At 43.0% G+C, this 17,954-nt stretch overlaps 1 protein-coding gene across 1 annotated transcript; it reads right to left on the bottom strand.

The window, feature by feature from the left end:
- Window positions 1-96: 96 nt before the first annotated feature.
- alx4a (ALX homeobox 4a) lies at window positions 97-17,652 on the bottom strand. The gene is made up of 4 exons (XM_076739249.1): window positions 17,301-17,652; window positions 5,602-5,921; window positions 1,304-1,432; window positions 97-417 (listed from the first exon to the last, which is right to left on the bottom strand). The coding sequence occupies exons 1-4, from the start codon at window positions 17,650-17,652 to the stop codon at window positions 97-99; spliced, it is 1,122 nt and encodes a 373-aa protein (XP_076595364.1).
- Window positions 17,653-17,954: the final 302 nt, after the last annotated feature.

Below are 17,954 nucleotides of genomic sequence, written 5' to 3'. Positions count from 1 at the left end.
GAGTTTTCGATTCTAGTGCCCCCTCACCCCATGCTGGGTTTGCGTAGACTCTTCAGGGGTTGACAAGGTCCCCCATCCAGCAGGTAAATCAACACATCATGTGGCCCAAGAAATGGCTGCACTGTGCTCTTTGGCCTTCATGCGCAAAGCGGCGATACTGGAGGACTTGCGGTCAGGGTCCATGTTGAGATCGTACGTGTTGATGCCTGTGGGCATGCCGGGAGATCCTCCAAACAGGCTGCCCATGTGAGCCTGTCCCATGTGACCTCCGGGGCTTGGCACGCCCAGAAAATCAGACACCCCGCTGGCAGAGTGTGGGTGAGGCGTCATGCAGGGAGTCACAGTGTCGCAGGGCACGACGCAGCCCGGCACAGGAGATGCTGCGCTGCTGCCACCGATCCAGGAAGGGTTCTGAATCTGAAACATTGACAGGAAATTAACAGTGTAAAGGACTCTAATATTTACCCCACTGGCTTCTCTCATTATATAACCCTCTTTTCTGAGCTCTTTAATTGTCTCATGCCTCCTGACAGAAACTAAAACACTGACTGGCTGTTAAGTCCATCAACTTGTATACACTAAATTACTGCTGGCAAGATCCTTAGATAGATTTCCTGGCTCTCAGGCCATCAGTTTCCAATTCGGTTTCAGCACACAAGGATCACAAATTTGCCTTGAATCTTGCTTCAGAAAGGCAATTCATGACGGTGAGCATTTGCTTGGCCTTATGTAATGCAATTATGGCCAGAAAGGGATTTGAAAACCTTCCATATTGGTGCGTTCAGGAATAGTTAGCTGCCAAAAAACATTGCACATGGTAGCACGTGTATGTGTAGCAAGTGTTTCAGATTTGGTCACACTTTGGTTTTTGTATGGATTAGACAAAAATGTATTAAGTGTCAATTAGTGAGCCTTTGAGGTGCTTGTAGACAGACGTCTTCACCTCTGCACAGAGCCAGGCTCGCTGTTTCCCCCTTTTTACTTACTTAATGCTAAGCTAAGCTAGTTGCCTGCTGACTCCACCTTCATATTAAGGGTGCAAACATGACAATGGTATCGATTAACTCTCGGCGAGACAGAGAATAAGCATATCTCCCAAAATGTCAAACTATTCGTTTGAAAGGTTCATATGTATTTGTTATTGCTGACAACTCCATTAACATAACCAAATTTACAGGCTACAAGTAGAGCTGAAACCCGGCAGGCAGGAATCAAAGTAAAAGTGTAAAAACAGTCACATCTGGGTCTAGAAACATACATGAGATTTGGAGTTAATGGGCTGAAAAATGCGTTCATTCTGTACCTGTGCGTAGTTCTCAGGACGCGTCAGAAGAGGCAGCTCGTAAGCCGTCGAGAAATGTGTTCGGACCTGCTGCATTTGACCAAAACGCTCCCTTTTCCTCCATTTTGCCCTTCGGTTCTGGAACCACACCTGCAGAGACGAAATGTCTGAACGTCATAAAACTGGCTGGATCGTTTTGTCTGTGAGAACAAGGAATCCTCGCTTTCATCTCGCAAAGTTATCCAGTCTTGGTCTTGAGTCAAGGTGAGGTTTAAAATTTTTTATTTTTTATTTTCTAAAAGGGAAAATGAAGTGAAGTGACTCATGCAGCTAAACCCCTTTAACAGGAAGTTTCCCCCAAATCTCAAGGAAATAGTTTCTGCAGATAAAAATCTAAGTATCCCTTTAAAATGGTCCCATGCATTCCTGCCTTCAGGTCTGCAGCTCATCAGAAATGCAAACGCCTTCTCTTACAGAGCACAGAAGTGATGTAGATGTGAGTCCGTAGGCTGAGCTGAGGGAGCGAAGACGCTGGGAAATGTGAGGAAAATGAGGACGGGGGAAATGGTGCTGCAACCTTCACTTCACTTAGCTCCTCAAAACAAAATGTAAACAGATCTCGTCCTCCTCACTTTTTGCTTATTTGTTGTCTGACAAGAGCAGGACTTTTTCTCCTGACTAATGTTTGCTGTAATCATCTTTGACATTTAAATCTGACACTGTTGTTTACTGAAAGCGTTACTGTGTTTCAATGACCATCAGAGTGTGTGAAAGTCCTCCAAATGGATTCGTCTCTGACGGGCTTTCGACTAGGCGTGCTCAATGTCAAAATTTAATGCTTTGTTAAACAAGTCTTGACTATCTGATTGTTTCTGCCTGACCGAACTGATTATCGCACACATTTCACAACAGAAAGCCTCGTCTGTCTGTCTTGTCTCTCTTATGATTTCTCTTATTTCATGTATCTGCTCTTTGCTCGCACCCTTCGTCGTAAATCTAAGGAGGCAATATGGGAAATTGAAAAGTGAGATGGGATTATAACTGGGGTTTGTTTGCATTTTTCTTTTTAATTTCCTGAAGCCTGAAGCTCCTGGCTTTCAGATGCTGTCTCCTCCTAAGTTAAAGAAGCACACAGACCAGAGGATGTAATCCTTTCCTTCATGTTTTCATACATCTTCCTTTGCGCTGTCTCACTCAGGATCTACTGGATCACTGCGTTCCTCTAAGAAAAAAAAAAAAAAGTTGCTTCATGATTACTTTACATAAAAAGATGCTTGTACAGTATTTCTGCATCCCAATTTAGAGCTCTCATCTGCCGTTTGCCTGCTTTGTGCCAAGTCTGTTGGCTATTATACAGGGAGAACATATTTTTGTGTTGCACACACCACGTTGTGACAGTAATTGGTAAAGACCATGACAGCTTAAGTAGCTGGTGGACTTTCAATGAGGCTTTATTTATGTTACAGCCCCAGAGAGAAAGAGCAGAGAAATGCCATACTGGCCCCAGCAGGAGAGCTGTATGGGGCTGAAAACACTTTGAAGTGAGAGACCGGCTCAGAGGATTGATAACCCGCCTCTGCTGTCACTCATGTCAGCTTCCATACCAAAGTAAAAAGAAATCCAAGGCTGAGCCTGGTTTCAGTTTTCCAACACCCCCAAAGCACTAATAATATCATGGAAACACCTCTGACCGCTGTTGTTGTTCATTAAATAGAAGTTTGTTCTATTTTCTGCAAAATCCTCCACCACATAATGTCTTATTTCCCATGTCAGTTAAAGGCAAGTCCAGGATGCAAAAAGATTTACGTGGTGCACTTTGAATTTGATTGTCTTCGTTTTGCTAATTGTTGATGCTCAGACTCCACCACGTAGCCTGTCTGTTGGTGCAGGAAGGTTTTTGATAATAGTGTTGATCTATTGTAATTTCCAAGACTGGCTTACAGCTCAAGCATTATGCATTTCATCCACATTCTTCATGAGTTCAACTATATATTATTATACTGTCACTTGGCCTGAAGATAACAATTATTTTCATTGTTGATTAAACTGACAATTGATATGTTGATTAATTGATTTGTCTAAAATGTCTGGACATATTCAAAAATGGCCGCAACAATTTCCTAAAGTCTAAGTGATGTCGTCATAATGTTCTGTTTAGTATCACAAATAGAAGCAACAAATCCTCACAATCAAGAAGCTGAGACCAGGACAGTTTGTACAATGACTTCAATGATTAGCTGATTATCAGAAAAGCAGCTTATTTTCATTCTGTTCATCAGCTGATCAATCAATCACCAATTTAATCCCTCAGTTAGAATAAAAGTATATTATAACAAAGCAAGCATGAAAGTATTCTTGGTTTAAAAGCTGTTTTTATGTATTTCTAAAATTATTGACCTTTTTTAGCCTATCTTGACACTGGACTGACCCCGTGTTTGAAGGAACCATCATCTCCGTCCTGATCAGTCAATCAGGCTTTCCTGTTGTTCCCTCTTCCATCAACTGTTTGGATCTGTGAACTCATGCGGACACCTGTGTTTGCCTGGTGAACTCCGATGAGATCTCGGCTCTTTGAGCTCTCTGGGCTGACAGAACGGCAAAATCTGAGAAATCTGATGTTGTTGAAACCCTGACCTTTGACCCCTGACCTTCCCATGTATCTGCAGTGCATATGACTCAGAGCTGAACTTACTTTCTCCCTTTGAAAGACTGAGACTGAAAAAGCAAACAACTCCAGACCCTGACGTTTTTCTAACTGAAAGTCGCTTGTTTTGTTGTGTGGGAACCATCAGACAGTGAGGTGTAATATCACCCTCCTCAGAATCAAACTCACATACTTAAGACATTTTTTAGTATAAAAATGCTTGTAAATTTTTAAAGTTAAGGCTTTTAGGTTTTTTTTTTTTTTCCTTAACATTTTTTCCACTCCAGACACAGAATTCATGAGCTGTGAGTCCTTTTGCGTGTGAATGACCTGAATAGCGTACAGAGCCCTGTCCTCTGACAGACTAGGCATCTCGTGTCTTTTATCTTTTTAAGTTGAGTGTTTAAGAGGGCCGCTGGGAGAGCCGAGGGCTGTAAAACTGCATCCATCTGAAGCAGGCAGGTCTGTGATAGTGTGAGCTGCAGAGCAGAGCAGAGCAGCATACCGTCAGAGCCTCAGGGTTGAGTTATAACCCTGCGGCTACACAGACTTCCTGTGTTTCACTGCGAAGCCTTTCTGGTCACCGTTCCAGCTCGTCGTGTTAAAGATTGGTTTTAATCGAGCTCTTATCTCACCCCTTGTGCGTCACTCAGCAAAAACAAGGATAATGTATCTTTGCATTCATTTTAGCTAAACCTGGAATACGTCATATACCTCAAAATTGCTCAAAATTCAGACATGGCTTGAAATATCAGCCGCTGACTTGCTCAAAGCTCATGGGAAGGGTTTCGCACCTACCCCGGACATCACAGCAGGGACACATTCTTGTCTGAACAGGATGTTAATGAAAGAAAAACACAGAAAATCCAGGGGCTTTGGTAGTCCGGTGCACGCGCACACACACACACACACACACACACACACACACACAAACACACCCCACATATGTGCAGAAATGGTGGAGGTCTCTTTCTCTGTTCACCGATGCTGGAATGTTGGATTGCATTACAGCAGTCATGACCTGATTGTATGTAAATCAGGCCAGAGGGTCACCTGAAGGGTTCAGTCAGAGATGAGCTGTACGCCTCAGGCTCAACTAATACCAGCAGATCTGAACTCACAAATTCAGGAAACCAACCGGCTGCAGGTACAAAGAAAAAGGCCACGGAGACGACCGACAAGCAGCAGAGTCAAACATGTCTCCTCATATGTTGATGAAAGTCTGCTCTCCTAAATCTGCACATATGAGGCCCAGGCAGCTCAAACCTCAGCCCCATGGGCCCCCTGGCCTCTGTTAGCTCCCACTCCCCAACTCTCTCCCCTCAACTCCCACATTACCAGATAAATCTCTCATGTTGTTTTGTGAGTGACGTTATCTGTGCAGAGCTGCAGATGTTGAAGGATCCACGAGGTTGTGTTGTTTAAACATCGCCTGCTCTGCTGTGATGACGAGCCCGTTTTTTTTTTTTTTACTGATTGACAGAACAGGCATGTTGTTGCATGAAGTTTCTGCCATGATTAGACAACTGTAACTTTTTAAACGAACCTCTGCCTGTTATTGGGACGCTGATAATGTTGATTTGTGTTTCTTTTTATGTGTCAATCAGCTGAAGTTTTCCTATTGTTTTGCTCTTTAGCTGCATGTGAGATTCTGTTGGCGAGCCTCCTGCATTACCTGCACACGGGCTTCAGTCAGGTCAGTCCTCAGTGCCAGCTGCTCCCGGGCGTAAACGTCTGGATAGTGCGTCTTCTGGAAAACCTTCTCCAGCTCTTCCAGCTGGTAGCTTGTAAAGGTGGTGCGGTTGCGCCTCTTCTTGCCCTTGTTGCTTTCGCTGCCATCACCCTTGTCCAGAGGGCTTGACAAATCTGTGCCTGGCGGCCTGTCAGAGGCTGCCTTCACACCCTGATCCTTCACGGTCAGGTAGCTGGTGTCCATTCCAGGTGGGTCGGAGTCCGGGGCCAAGTCAGAATCTGTCAGACCTGAACTGTCTTTACCTGCAAACACAGGGGGGACTGTTAAAAGAGGTTGATGTTTTTATAATTTTCTAAGGAAAACAGACCTTTGCGAGTGTGTTACATTCTTACTGAAGATGAACATTGAAATAAAGTTAAGTATGAAGATTGTTACGTTAAGCAAGAATAAGTGTTAGAACTTGGCTAAAAGTCACAATCTGTCACTTTGTACAGCATATAAAACTACAAGAGGATAAATGTAAATGTGATGCATTATATTCTGCTGTTATTCTTCAGGATTTAGGCTGCAATGCAGACTTAACCAATTTAAGTCATGTGCACATTTTCCAGATGAATAAGATTAAACACACAGGGGAAGCTGTTAATATTGAGACTTCAAAGATCCTCAACTCTCGTTCAAAATATTGAAACCATCTTTTTTGCAAAACTCTCCATCTATATTGCAACATTTGTCATTAAAAAGCGTCTGGGACATGGAGGTTTAGCAGAGGAATACAACCGCCTTTAATTCATAAAATGTGAATGCTTAAGTCAAATGCTGAGAGAGGACTTTCTCTCTGCCCTTTTTTACCTTTCCAGACAGATTTTTTGTTATAAATTAGTTACATTTTCATCATGGCCACCCGGGACAAACATTATTCATTTTGTTAAACCCTCAAAAAGCAAACAGATTAAAAAAAATATTTCTAATGAGCCTCTTTTCTACTCAGCTCTAATATTCAGTCACTTGCCTCTGGCAGCTTATTCATAACTTGTGATTTATCTGTAGGATCAGTGCAATAATTCATGGGTTTGATAGGGTGGAACAAAGCAATTTCTCGCTCTTTGTGAGGAAATTGTGCGACAGTTGTGAAATCTCTTGGCGTGGTGGAGTGTGTGTGTCAGTGTGTTTATGTGCCTGTGTAGAGGATGGCCCGGATCACTGGCTGCTCACAGCATCCAGTTGTAGTGCGTAGATCATTCTCTGATGTGCTGTGGAAAGAGACACCCTGGCCATAATTTGAGACTGACAAAAAGTTGCATCTTTTTTACAGCATACCCACCCCAACCACCCACACCCTCCGCTCCGACACGCACACACACACACACACAAACCCACACTCACTCTCTCCTTCACTCAGACTCTGTTTATCAGTCCTGCCCGTGGATGAGGCCAATCATGTGGCTGCAAAGTCACCTGGCAGTAAGACTGTTGCAGCTAATTTGCTTGGGAGTCATTAGTAGCCATGCAAAAAAAGAGAAAGACCCTTTGTACTCTCTCTTTCTCCCTCCGTCACACACACACACACTTGCTTTCTTCATGGCTGCAGCTTAACTGTAAAACCTCAGGCAGCTCTCTGATCATAAATTTCCACAGCCGTGTCCCTGCCAGTGTTCTTGTCTAAGCTGGCAGCTCTCTTCACCCTGCTCCTGCCCTTCACTGAATTATCCGCTTTATACACACATCTCGTTCAGGATGTAATAGTTGAAAGCGTTTTGGTTTCAGGCTGCTCGACGAGGCCTGCGAGCCGTCTCTCTCTGGCTCGGTCTAGCGGCGACCCGCAGCGCTGCACCTTCCTGCTCCTCAACACCATCTGAGGTGAAGTTATTTTCAGGATCGAGGACGTCTCTGCTCATCTGCCCGTCCAGCGATTTGTCAGGTTAGAACCAGGAGGTGTGTGCGCTCTTGTGAGCTAAGTGTGCAGTTCTCGGTACCCAGTCAGCACAGAAGATCTCTCTCTCTCACACCCCCAGACACACACACACACGCACCCAATGACCCTCAGCTTGCAGCCATGTTGGGTAATGTGCTGCAAGGTGAGCGGGTAGGTTGTCACATCATTCTCTCTCTCACAGACTCCTGCACAAAAGTCTGTAGTTCAAGCGTATCTGTTAAAAGTCGAGGATGTGTAAAAAGGTGAAAAGGTTGTGGCCTTTCTCCATTAGATGAGGACTGAAACTACAAACATATTGTTTAAACCTGATCTGAGGTGTGCATGTCAGCGATGAATAGAGTGACATTTTGTTGTTATTTGTAAGTATATGTTTGTCCATGGTAATAATTTGGGGTTTCTATTTTGTTGTTATTCTGTGACCTTTGACCCTCTGTTCTTTTGAGGTGTGCATGCAGAGACCCAGTGTCATATGGACTTGCTGTACTGATGTTATTTTTCTCTATTCAGGTATTTAAGCTCCAACTTGTGCTTTGCAGGTTTGTTTTGTGTTTTGTTTTACATTCGATGTTGAAACAGAATTTTCTTCATTGTAAAATAGGTAATAATTAATAATTAAATTGCTTCTGGTTGGAGCTGGATGTTTCTGAATGATTTTGATACCAGCACCAACACCAGATTTTAAGTACTGATAAGAAAAAACACTTTATAAAAATTTAGAGAGCAATTGATGCCAACTGTCAGTATTTGACCGTTTTTGATACAAGCACATTTCAGTGGGTACCAAAATAGTTTTGAGGTTTGATTCCCAGGACTATTAATGACCCACAGCCTTGCAGAGGAGAGCTGTGCATGTACATGAACATCGTCAGATAAAGAGGCTGTAATGATTTCCTTTCATTCAGCCTCACAAGAAGATAATAAAACCTGCCACGCTATACGATCTGCACTGTATGGGACTGAAGAAACATGTATCGGACCAGATGCATTTCAGCCCTGCAAGATTCACTGGGCTCTGCTGGCTCCTCAGATGTTTGACCTACCGTGCTTGAAATGGACTCGGGCTGAGGGGCCGTGTTTCGGTGGCAGGCAGCTTGCTGGGGGTCTAACGCCTGCAACATCGCCTCGCTGTCCATGACTAACATATCCTGTTAGGTTTGAAGGGAGCAAATGTATTTTATCTGAGCGTAAATACTCTCTAGTTATTTCATCATATTTCCCTGGCGTGCATCCACAGTCCCCACAAAGGAAGAGCTGTCAGGCTGTTTGAAATCACGAGGCCTCTCGCTGATCAAAGGCCATTGTTTATATCGCATGTCATTGATGTTTTTCTGGCAGGAGCGGGATATTGTGACAGTCTCCTGCTTGTTATCCATGCGATCTGCTGTAGCTGTGAGGCTCGCCGACGCTGTCCAAGGTGAGCAGCAGTGGGCCCTCCTGCAGGGAACGCCATATGTACGAAGAACATAAGAAAGTCTTATTGCGAGCACGTCAGCGCGCAGTGTCTGTGGAAAGCGGCTGGAAAGGGGTGACTGTGAAAAACAAGCTCAATGTTCAGTTAGCTTTTCCCCTCGTCACACAAAAGACAATTTCAGCTTACACCTGCACTTCTGCGTGTTTTAACACAACTACGTCCCCACAATAATCCACCCCTTTCAGATGAGTACGCCATGCAAAATGTTTTGAGTTGCAACCACAGAATGTTCTATTTTCACTGCCGTCGATCCAGCAGTCAGCATCTGCTCCGTTTACTGTGAACAGAGAGGAGAGGAGAGTCTGCAGCTCCGTGTGCTGAGCTCAGAGGAACCTCTGCAGGAATTAAAAACGCAGAAAGAAAGTGCTTCAGAACAAGCTGAGCAGGGATGTGCAGTTCAACGCAGCACGACACAGTTTGCATAGTATGCGACATAGTATGCCAGGATTTAAGCTTCCACCGTGCCTCATTTTTGATATTGTGAAGCACTTCCCGTGTGGATATTAGTGCCAACATGGCATTCTTGTGGGTCAGACATTCAGCGTGGACAGCTATTAATTCACGGTTGAAAATGAGGGGGCAACATCAAAGTGTGATTTAACTGGCTGTAAAGCGACAGGGCACCTTCCCTCCCTCTTTATTGACTGGGATGACTGGGGTCAGCTCACGGTGTTAAGAGGAAACACTATAAATTACACTCCACGCGGCGACTGAGAGAGATTAACAACATGTTGCTCGAACTGAAAAAGAAATATCCGAAATCGAGGGAAATGGAAACAGAGGGGAGAAAGAGAGAAAAGGAAAGACGAAGTAGAACACTTTGTCAAACTAAATGCAGAGAACAGAGGACAGGAAACGTGCGAGGAAGGTATTTATTTATATGTGTTTTCGCAGGTTTGTTTTACTGACTTAAAATATGGATTGGGATGTAACATGGAGCTGTGAACAGAGGATCACTCTTAAGTTTTGCTTGGCTGCAGAGATGCTGAGACACCGAAGCCTGACGCTGTGTGAGCTGGACAATCAAGCCAAGGTAAGAACGGTATCATACACGTAATATGTGACGTTATTTATGATGCTCTTTGGTTTTACCACTAAATTTACTGTACGTAAGCACAATTTTGAAGTACTTGTACTTCAGAGCTACATTATATTTCAACTCCACAACCCCTCAGAGGGAATTATTGTACTTTTTTTGTAATCCACTATATTTATGTGACAGCTATAGTTATGAGTTACTTTACAAATTTGACATATAAAACTAATGAATGATGATGATAAGAAATTATCCACTAAAATAATGTTTAATATTGTAACACGGACAGGGTCCATTCTGATGCATAAATAATTTACTCTGGATATTTTAAGTACGCTTGTTGATAATACTTTTGTACTTTAAGCTTTAGAATGCAGGACTTGTAGTGAGTCTTTTTTATATTGTGGCATTACTGCTTTTACTTAAACCTGCAATCACTGATTTTTTTGGCCACTTGAGGGCAGTGGGAACAGACTGTGAATGCAACACTGACATATCATTAAGTTGATATAATGAACTTGTCCGCAAACAGCTGTTTATTACACATCCAGCAGTTACTGAGTAACATTATATTCCACGGATACCTGATGAATGTAAATGCAATATTCATCCTCTTTTAGCTCTATTTTTGGTCTCCACCAGCTCCTGGGTGAAATATTTGGTTCTAGGCGGCTAAATGCTCGACTGTGCTCACCTGCTAATTATGTCTGCTGTTTGGTGCTGGTAGAGAAACTATGAGATCATTGAGAGTGAAACAAACCAGTAGTATGAGCCAAAACTCACTATAAAGCTCAGTAAAGCTGATGCAGATGCAGGTTCAGTCCCTCACATTGTCAATGATACACTCTTCTTAAAAAAATAGCTATAATAGCCGCTTTAAGTAAAGCATATCTGAATGCTTCTTCCACCACTGCTGAAGATGCAGTCAAAGTTTGTCTGACCTTCTGTTCTGGAAATCTAACCTCGTCTCTTTTGGTAGTACAAATAACAGGACTATGAATAGCTTGACACTGTGCTTGCTCGGTATGGTGTCAGGTGCATTCATCAAAACATTTTGGGACAATAAACACACATGCATGCATGCACACACACACACACACACACACACGCACACACACACCGCCCGTAGACTCAATGCATTTTCATGTAAAGCTGCAGAAACAGTCGATGTGTCTCACAGACAGAACCTCAGCAAACATCAGCACATTAAGTTTTTTTTTTTTCTCAACAAAAACTTTTCTTTTGTGACCATGTGATAGGTAGCCAGTGACTTTGAAATTCAACTCTGCTGACTGAGCAGAGCAATGATCCATCTCAGCAGGCTGTGCAAAATTCACAGACTGTGAAAAAAACAAATCCATAAAGCCTAAGACTGATAAATCACCTCTCACGCACTCTTTGTCTTCCTCGCGCTCTCCCCCTCTGCGTCGCCCTCCCTCCAGCTCTCTTCCAAATGTTTCTCTCAGACGTTGGAGCAAAACAGAATTTCCTTCATCTTATGTTTTTGTTGTCTGATCGAAAGAGAACATTCCATCCGAGTGGGAAAAAACTTGCTAGAGTACATTTTTGTGTGCACGCACATAAAATGAAAAATACTTTGCCGGGAAACTGGCTGCACAAAATGCACGGTCACATCTTCCTGCTGAGGATTCTGAAAATCTGAATATTCATACGGCAGTTTGACAGCACAAAGCGCAACCAAAGATTTCCAGAGCCATCCTCCAAAAAACACGAGAGACAGCAGTGCTAACAATGTGTAGGTTTTGGAACCACAAGTCTCCGTCTTTTAGGTTCATAAGTGTGGATAAGGATCGTCGAACGGCAGAAATACAACTGTTCAGTCACCGAGCAAATCTCCATGAAATGATCACTGGCTTAAGGCCTATCTGCCCACCACGGAAATACAGAAGTAACGTTTTAAGACAAGCAAACAATTACTGCCAGAACATAATGTATTAAAGTCTTTTCATAGGCCTAGTGGTGCACTCCAACTGCATATTAAAAACTCAGTATCACATAATGATTTAAAAGTATCAGAAAATGAAACATCTGCTGGAAACTGTGTTTCTGTAATCCATTTTCACTGTATTTATGAGCATCTTTGGTTGAAATATATGCAGTATTAATATCTTGATTTAAGTGGTCGAGCAAGCACTAAGCCGTGACAGTTTCTAAAACCAGTCGCCTTCGTAATTAAAATTTTTATCTCCTGAAACCCAGAGACTGCTTAGTATCTTAGAAATGCTGGTTTTTGGCACATCAGTGAGGCCACATGACTGTGCACAAGGAGGTGATACAATGACAGTTTTTCAAAGTCGGCCATTACGGTTTAGAATATACAGCAAATGACTCAGCCTTCCAGGAAAATGTGAAATAAGTATTTAAATCGCATCAATTAAAGTGAAGCGCGAGCGGTGAAAAGGTCACCTTACTCATCCCACACGAACCAGGTTAAAACAGAATCTGGGGGTGTGCAGCCTCGATGCGGTCCCCCATGCTTGCTCTCCGTCTCAGTGTTCAGTTTACATGACGCGGTGACAAAGAGACCAAAGGAAGCCCTGGACTGCATGAGCCTCGCTGCCCCGCTGCTCTCACTCGGCCAGGCAAAGCGGGCCTAATGTAAATTGCCCTGCCAAGCTTTAAGCTAAATGGTAAAATGATCCTGAGTCCTTGTCACCTCCACTCATGTCATTGACTCGCTGAAGTGTGCCTCACTTGTCTGGGCTGCATGGCTGGTTCCCATTACTCCCTGCTCGAACCAATCAGCACAGACGGCCATTACGAGAGGCTGAAATGGTTGTGCCGGGTTAAAGATGGTGAAGGAGCACAAAGGCAGGAGATGGCGGTGACAAAATCTCACAAGCCGGTGCGATCACACCTTGAACGTCGGTCCCTAAACTGCTTCTGCGGGGAATGAAGCATTTACACTTGCAGGGCAGCAGGATCGAATTCTCGCCTTGCCCAAAAGATAAATTATGGTTTAAGCTGGAATAAACTGCAGCCTTTTATGTCTTCAAATTACACCAGCAGTGTGTTCTTTGTGCTAAGATATCATTACACTGAAAAATCAGTCACTGTAAAAGACAAAAAAAGTGATGAAAGGCTCAATCCCACTATAATTAAGTCTACAATTCAACACCCATGCAACAACAAAGTCACTTCCTTTGTCTTACTGCTGTAGTTAAATGTTCACAGTGTAAAACTGGATTCCAAATGTTGCACAGCGCTCGGCCTGCAGATGAGGGGTTTCGAATGGATTTTCTCTGCAGCGTGCGTGCAGGGAAGCTCGCCCTGCCCTCCAAACAGACGAGGGCAGGAAGGCCGAGCTAAAGGTCAGCTCCCTCAGACACTGAGAGAGGACACGGGCACATCAAAAGAGGAGGTGTGTCGTCTCTGGAGGATCACAAAGACGTGTAGGTGGCTGCTTTGAGACCGTGAGGTGTCTGATTGAATCAACCTCAGGGCCCCGTTTTTCCCAATCAACAAGTCCCCTTCCAGTTTTGACCATTTTTATACTGGTACGGTGAATGAATCAGTTTATACATTTTTCGTTGTTTGGTGGCCTGCATGATTTTCCGCACACTCAAACACGTGTTTAACTTTAGTATGATTTTGGGGGATTTACTTTACCTGAGGATTTTCATTTTATGTGACTTTAATCTTCGACATTTAAGAGCTAAACTGCACTTTTTACTTCACTACGTTTATCTGACGGCTGTTGTTAACAGTCACTATGCAGATTAAGATTTTACATCCAAAACATATGATCACCTTATAAAATATGTTTAATGAAAATATATGTACTAACACAATATAATGACTACTCTTACTTTTGATACATTAAGCACATTTTGCTGATAACGTCGCTCTACTTTTAGTCGTGTAAAAATGTTAAATTGAGGACTTTTACTTGTGATAAAGTACTTTTTCATTGTTTTATTGCTGTTTTAAAGGAAAGGGTCTGAACACTTCTTCCAGCACTGTTTCTTTTTTTAGTTTGTCATTTTGATATCTCCTGGCCTGTTGCTGTAAAGCAGCCTGCAAACAGTGTGTCTTCTCTTCTCACTCATTTTCCCTCAGTCTCAGTCAAACTGTCAGAGCTGCCTTGTTGATTTCATGCAACAACATGATTATCAAAGTGTTTGTAGTGACTCTAATGTATGTAAATGTTTATTAGACAGACATGCTGTTTTCTATCGGCCAAAAAACCTCTCAGTTACAGTTGGCAGCCTGTACCTCAGGCTGCTCTGAGGCCAGTCATCACATCACCTTTGACTGAACGGATCAAGCCACAAATTATAACAACAAAGGCGCTCTCTGACGATTTGAAACGACCCGGCGATTGTGTAAAACACAGGTTTGATACAAGAAATGAGGCAAGAAGTGAAATACACCAGCATTTTCCAATAAACACATCAGGAATCATTTTTCTCCTCTGCTAGTGAGTTCAGCATATTTTACTGCTGCCTTCAATTTGTGTCCAGTCAGAGTAGAAGTCAGTAAAAAGATGGGTTAACTAGAAAACCCAGTCAGGGAGAGCGGCAAGGAAAACACTCTCAGCTAATTTCTATGTGTTTTTTAAAGACTCAATCTCTTCGCACATCAATACGAAATTAATTTGCGCTTTAAAAAATATGTCGCAGATGAGCTGATAAAAACACAAATTCCTCAGATATAAAAACAGAATCTCTCCAGATCCGAGTCTGGGGAGTTAAAGGAGGTTTGTCTGTGAGGGGAAGCAAACAGAGACGCTGACATCTGAGTCGCATTAATGCCAGAGCTCTTCTTGTCTGTTGCACCGAAATGTTTTTTCCTGCCTTCTTCACTGTGAATCCGGTCATTATATTCAGGCCTCTTTGCTGTAAAAACAGAGTGTGAGTAAACCTGACAACCTGCACCGACATGTTTCACTCTAAAAGGCTGAATAAAATGAAAACAAATGTGTATGTAAGGTCAAATTTTTTGATTCAGTTTCAATTTCGCTAACTCAACCCTTCGTGCGCAACCAGGCCGAGCGTCAAACTGAATAAATGCACTGCAGGAATTGGAGGGATTTTTTTTTTTTTTTTTTAAATAAAAAATAATTCGTTCTGTCTTCATAGTTTGGACCAAATTTTCATACAATTCATTTACTCGCAGCCTAATAACCGCGATTTATTCACCACATCATATAAAAAGTTCATTTCATCTGGATTTACCGGATCTATTTTAAGGTTAATAGGTAATAAAAAAAACATAACAGCGATTATAAAAGACCGGTATGCGCTTTTTGAAAAGCTTGATCTCTCTTCTTGACAATTTGGAGCTGTAAAAGTATTTTTTCTGCAGGCCGATTTCCAGAAACTGTCAAAACATCCTTTAACTGCTTCCACTAAACGTTTCGGTGTAATACTGACGGACAGGCGAGCAAAGAGCAAACAGCGATGGCTTCATGCGTAAAAGCGACGACTAAAAGATACTGACCCTCCATTATTATTATTATTATTATTATTATTATTATTATTGCAATATCATCTCGCTTTCTGTGGGGGGTTACATATACCATTTTTAGATGTGTTTTAAATCTCTTTCTAAAATCTGATCTTATTTTGAACAGACTTCTTTGATTCACCCGTTTACATCAATGGTCCTGAGCAGATTATATTCAGATGTTTGAGCTATCCACAACAAATTGAACACATTTTATATGCAAAGAGAGGTAGTGGAGAGACAGACAGAGAGAGCCCTCGGGCTTTGTGACTTTATTCAAGAGCAGAATGCCTCTATTGTGCTCGGAACCTCAAAAGTTCAGTGTTCAGACCGTCTGTTTCCAACTCGGCCAACAAAAGAAAAGATTTTGACTGAAGACGCACAAATGAATTTAATGGAAATGGATCCTTGTTTGATCTTTGAGCTCAGAAAGATACCAGAGAAATGATGATGATGATGATGATGAGGCATTTATCTCCTCAGCATTTACACCGCAGCTCGAGTAATTCTGAAAACCCATTTTTTGTTTGTTTGTGCGCTTGTCTCCTGATTTCTGTCGCTTTCTTTTTTTTTCAAGTTGGGGCCCAAATCTGAACCCCTGAATCTGGATTAAAATACAGAGGACGTACTATCATGATATTGAAATCATATCAAATATTATCCTCTCTCCGTGTGTGTGTGTGTGTGTGTGTGTGTGTGTGTGTGTGTGTGTGTGTTCTCCTCTCTGAGCACGCAGAGAGTTCCTCCACCGTTTAATTCACCAAAAGCATTTTACGCCTCTTTTCGCATCCCCCGCTCTTCGTTGTGGTATCGTGTATGTTTCAAGCTGAGGTTAAAAAAAAAAAAAAAAAAAGGTTTTCAGGCGAGAAAAAAATACCACGGATTAATGCTGCTTCAAAGAGGCCGCCTGTCTAACGAGGGTCAAAGTTTTATTTACACCCTCATCATTCACCCATTACAACAGCGTCCCCACGCAATTAAATCTAATTGGAGCCAATCAGGCAGAGCAATGAAATGAAAATATTATCAGTTTGGAGCTCACTATTTGTGCCATCTGAAAACCTGTTAATTCAATTGTCCGACTCAGCTCCAATATTAAGGATTGTAATGCAGATTATCGCATTAAATGCGCCCTAATTTAATTCTGATGGCCAAAGGGACAATTTGATAGTCGGGAAGATTATGCCTCTTCTTAACTGTGTTACGCACACAACTGCAGGGCCGTGCCACTACTAGCTGATGTCCTGCGCCCTGCTGCCGCTGCAGAGAAAAGCTTGCTGGTGCTTTTTACGCACGAATGCGCAGTTTCCCGTCTTACATGGAGAAGAAAGCAAAACAATGGATTATTTTAAAAGCACCGAACCGGTTGAAATAAGTTTGAACTTGATGCTATCAGACAGTAAAGAGACAATTCAGGATCAGTCACGGCGCGACGTGTCACAGATCTGAACCACGGTGGCCCGTTTACACATCTGTGCCGTTAATTGCGATCGACGCTTCCAAACCACTTTGGCTGTATCAGCGGATTTTGTGAGAACCAGCGGAGCACGAGCGATGACTGACATGTTAGAAATGATCTGCACAGGTAGATGATATCATCAAACACACAACCTCTCAGATAAAACATTCTTATCACATGTGCCTGCTGATATTTTCCTGATAATTCATCTCCTGAAACAGCTTCAGAGATTCCGCTCTGCGCTGGCCTCACCTTGGCAAGTGGACACCTGTAACTCAATCACCTTCAAGCTTTTTTTTTTTCCACTCACCATAACAGGGGATGAGCGCTCCGTTGTGTCCGCTCTCTTGGTGCAGTTTGCCCTCCTCGGGGGGTGTTTTGCAAGAGGACCTCTGCATGAAGAGGTGGTATTTGTTGAAAGTGCCTTGCCCAGCTGCGGCGGCATCCAATGACTGGCACTCCTGCTGGAAGGGGCTCCGGGACTTTTCTCCGTAAGCCTGACCTTTGTTGGGCAGGAAGGCAGTGGGGCTGTATTTGGTGTCAGCGGCTGGGAATGTCCTAAAGTGGTCCGTCTGGTGATCCCTACCTTGCGCTACAGAGGGGCTATAATATGAATCCATGGATGTCATATCGCTGTATGAAACGCAGGTCTCGGCGTTCATGCCTAAAAAAGAGTCAAGGGGAGAAAAAGACGAAACTTTTTTCGCTCTCTCTCTCTCTCTCTCTCTCTCTCTCTCTCTCTCTCTCTCTCTCTCTCTCTCTCGGAAAAGGAAGCGCAGACACCCCCTCCTCTCCCTTTACCTCATACAGATGAACATACACACACAAATGTACGCAGAGACTGCAGCACACACCAAACCGCAGCTGGCTTTGGTTATAAAACGATTCAGATCTTTTCCAGGAACCACTGTCGTTGACCAAACACTCCAAACTCCCCCTCAGGTTTGGGGAGAGTTACACTAAC

This window comes from Chaetodon auriga, chromosome 1, assembly GCF_051107435.1.
Source record: "Chaetodon auriga isolate fChaAug3 chromosome 1, fChaAug3.hap1, whole genome shotgun sequence".
In the NCBI taxonomy this organism is placed as follows: Eukaryota; Metazoa; Chordata; class Actinopteri; order Chaetodontiformes; family Chaetodontidae; genus Chaetodon; species Chaetodon auriga.
This window is presented reverse-complemented; position numbering and strand designations above follow the sequence as displayed.

What these genes read in the sequence shown, in the direction of transcription:
- alx4a (XM_076739249.1), bottom strand. Translation starts at nt 17,652, where the DNA reads ATGAACGCCGAGACCTGCGTTTCATACAGCGATATGACATCCATGGAT. An exon ending in TGACTGAAGCCCGTGTGCAG is followed by an intron (nt 1,433 to 5,601) that starts GTAATGCAGGAG and finishes TCGTCTCTGCAG; the next exon opens with GTGTGGTTCCAGAACCGAAG. An exon ending in GTCCTGAGAACTACGCACAG is followed by an intron (nt 418 to 1,303) that starts GTACAGAATGAA and finishes TCAATGTTTCAG; the next exon opens with ATTCAGAACCCTTCCTGGAT.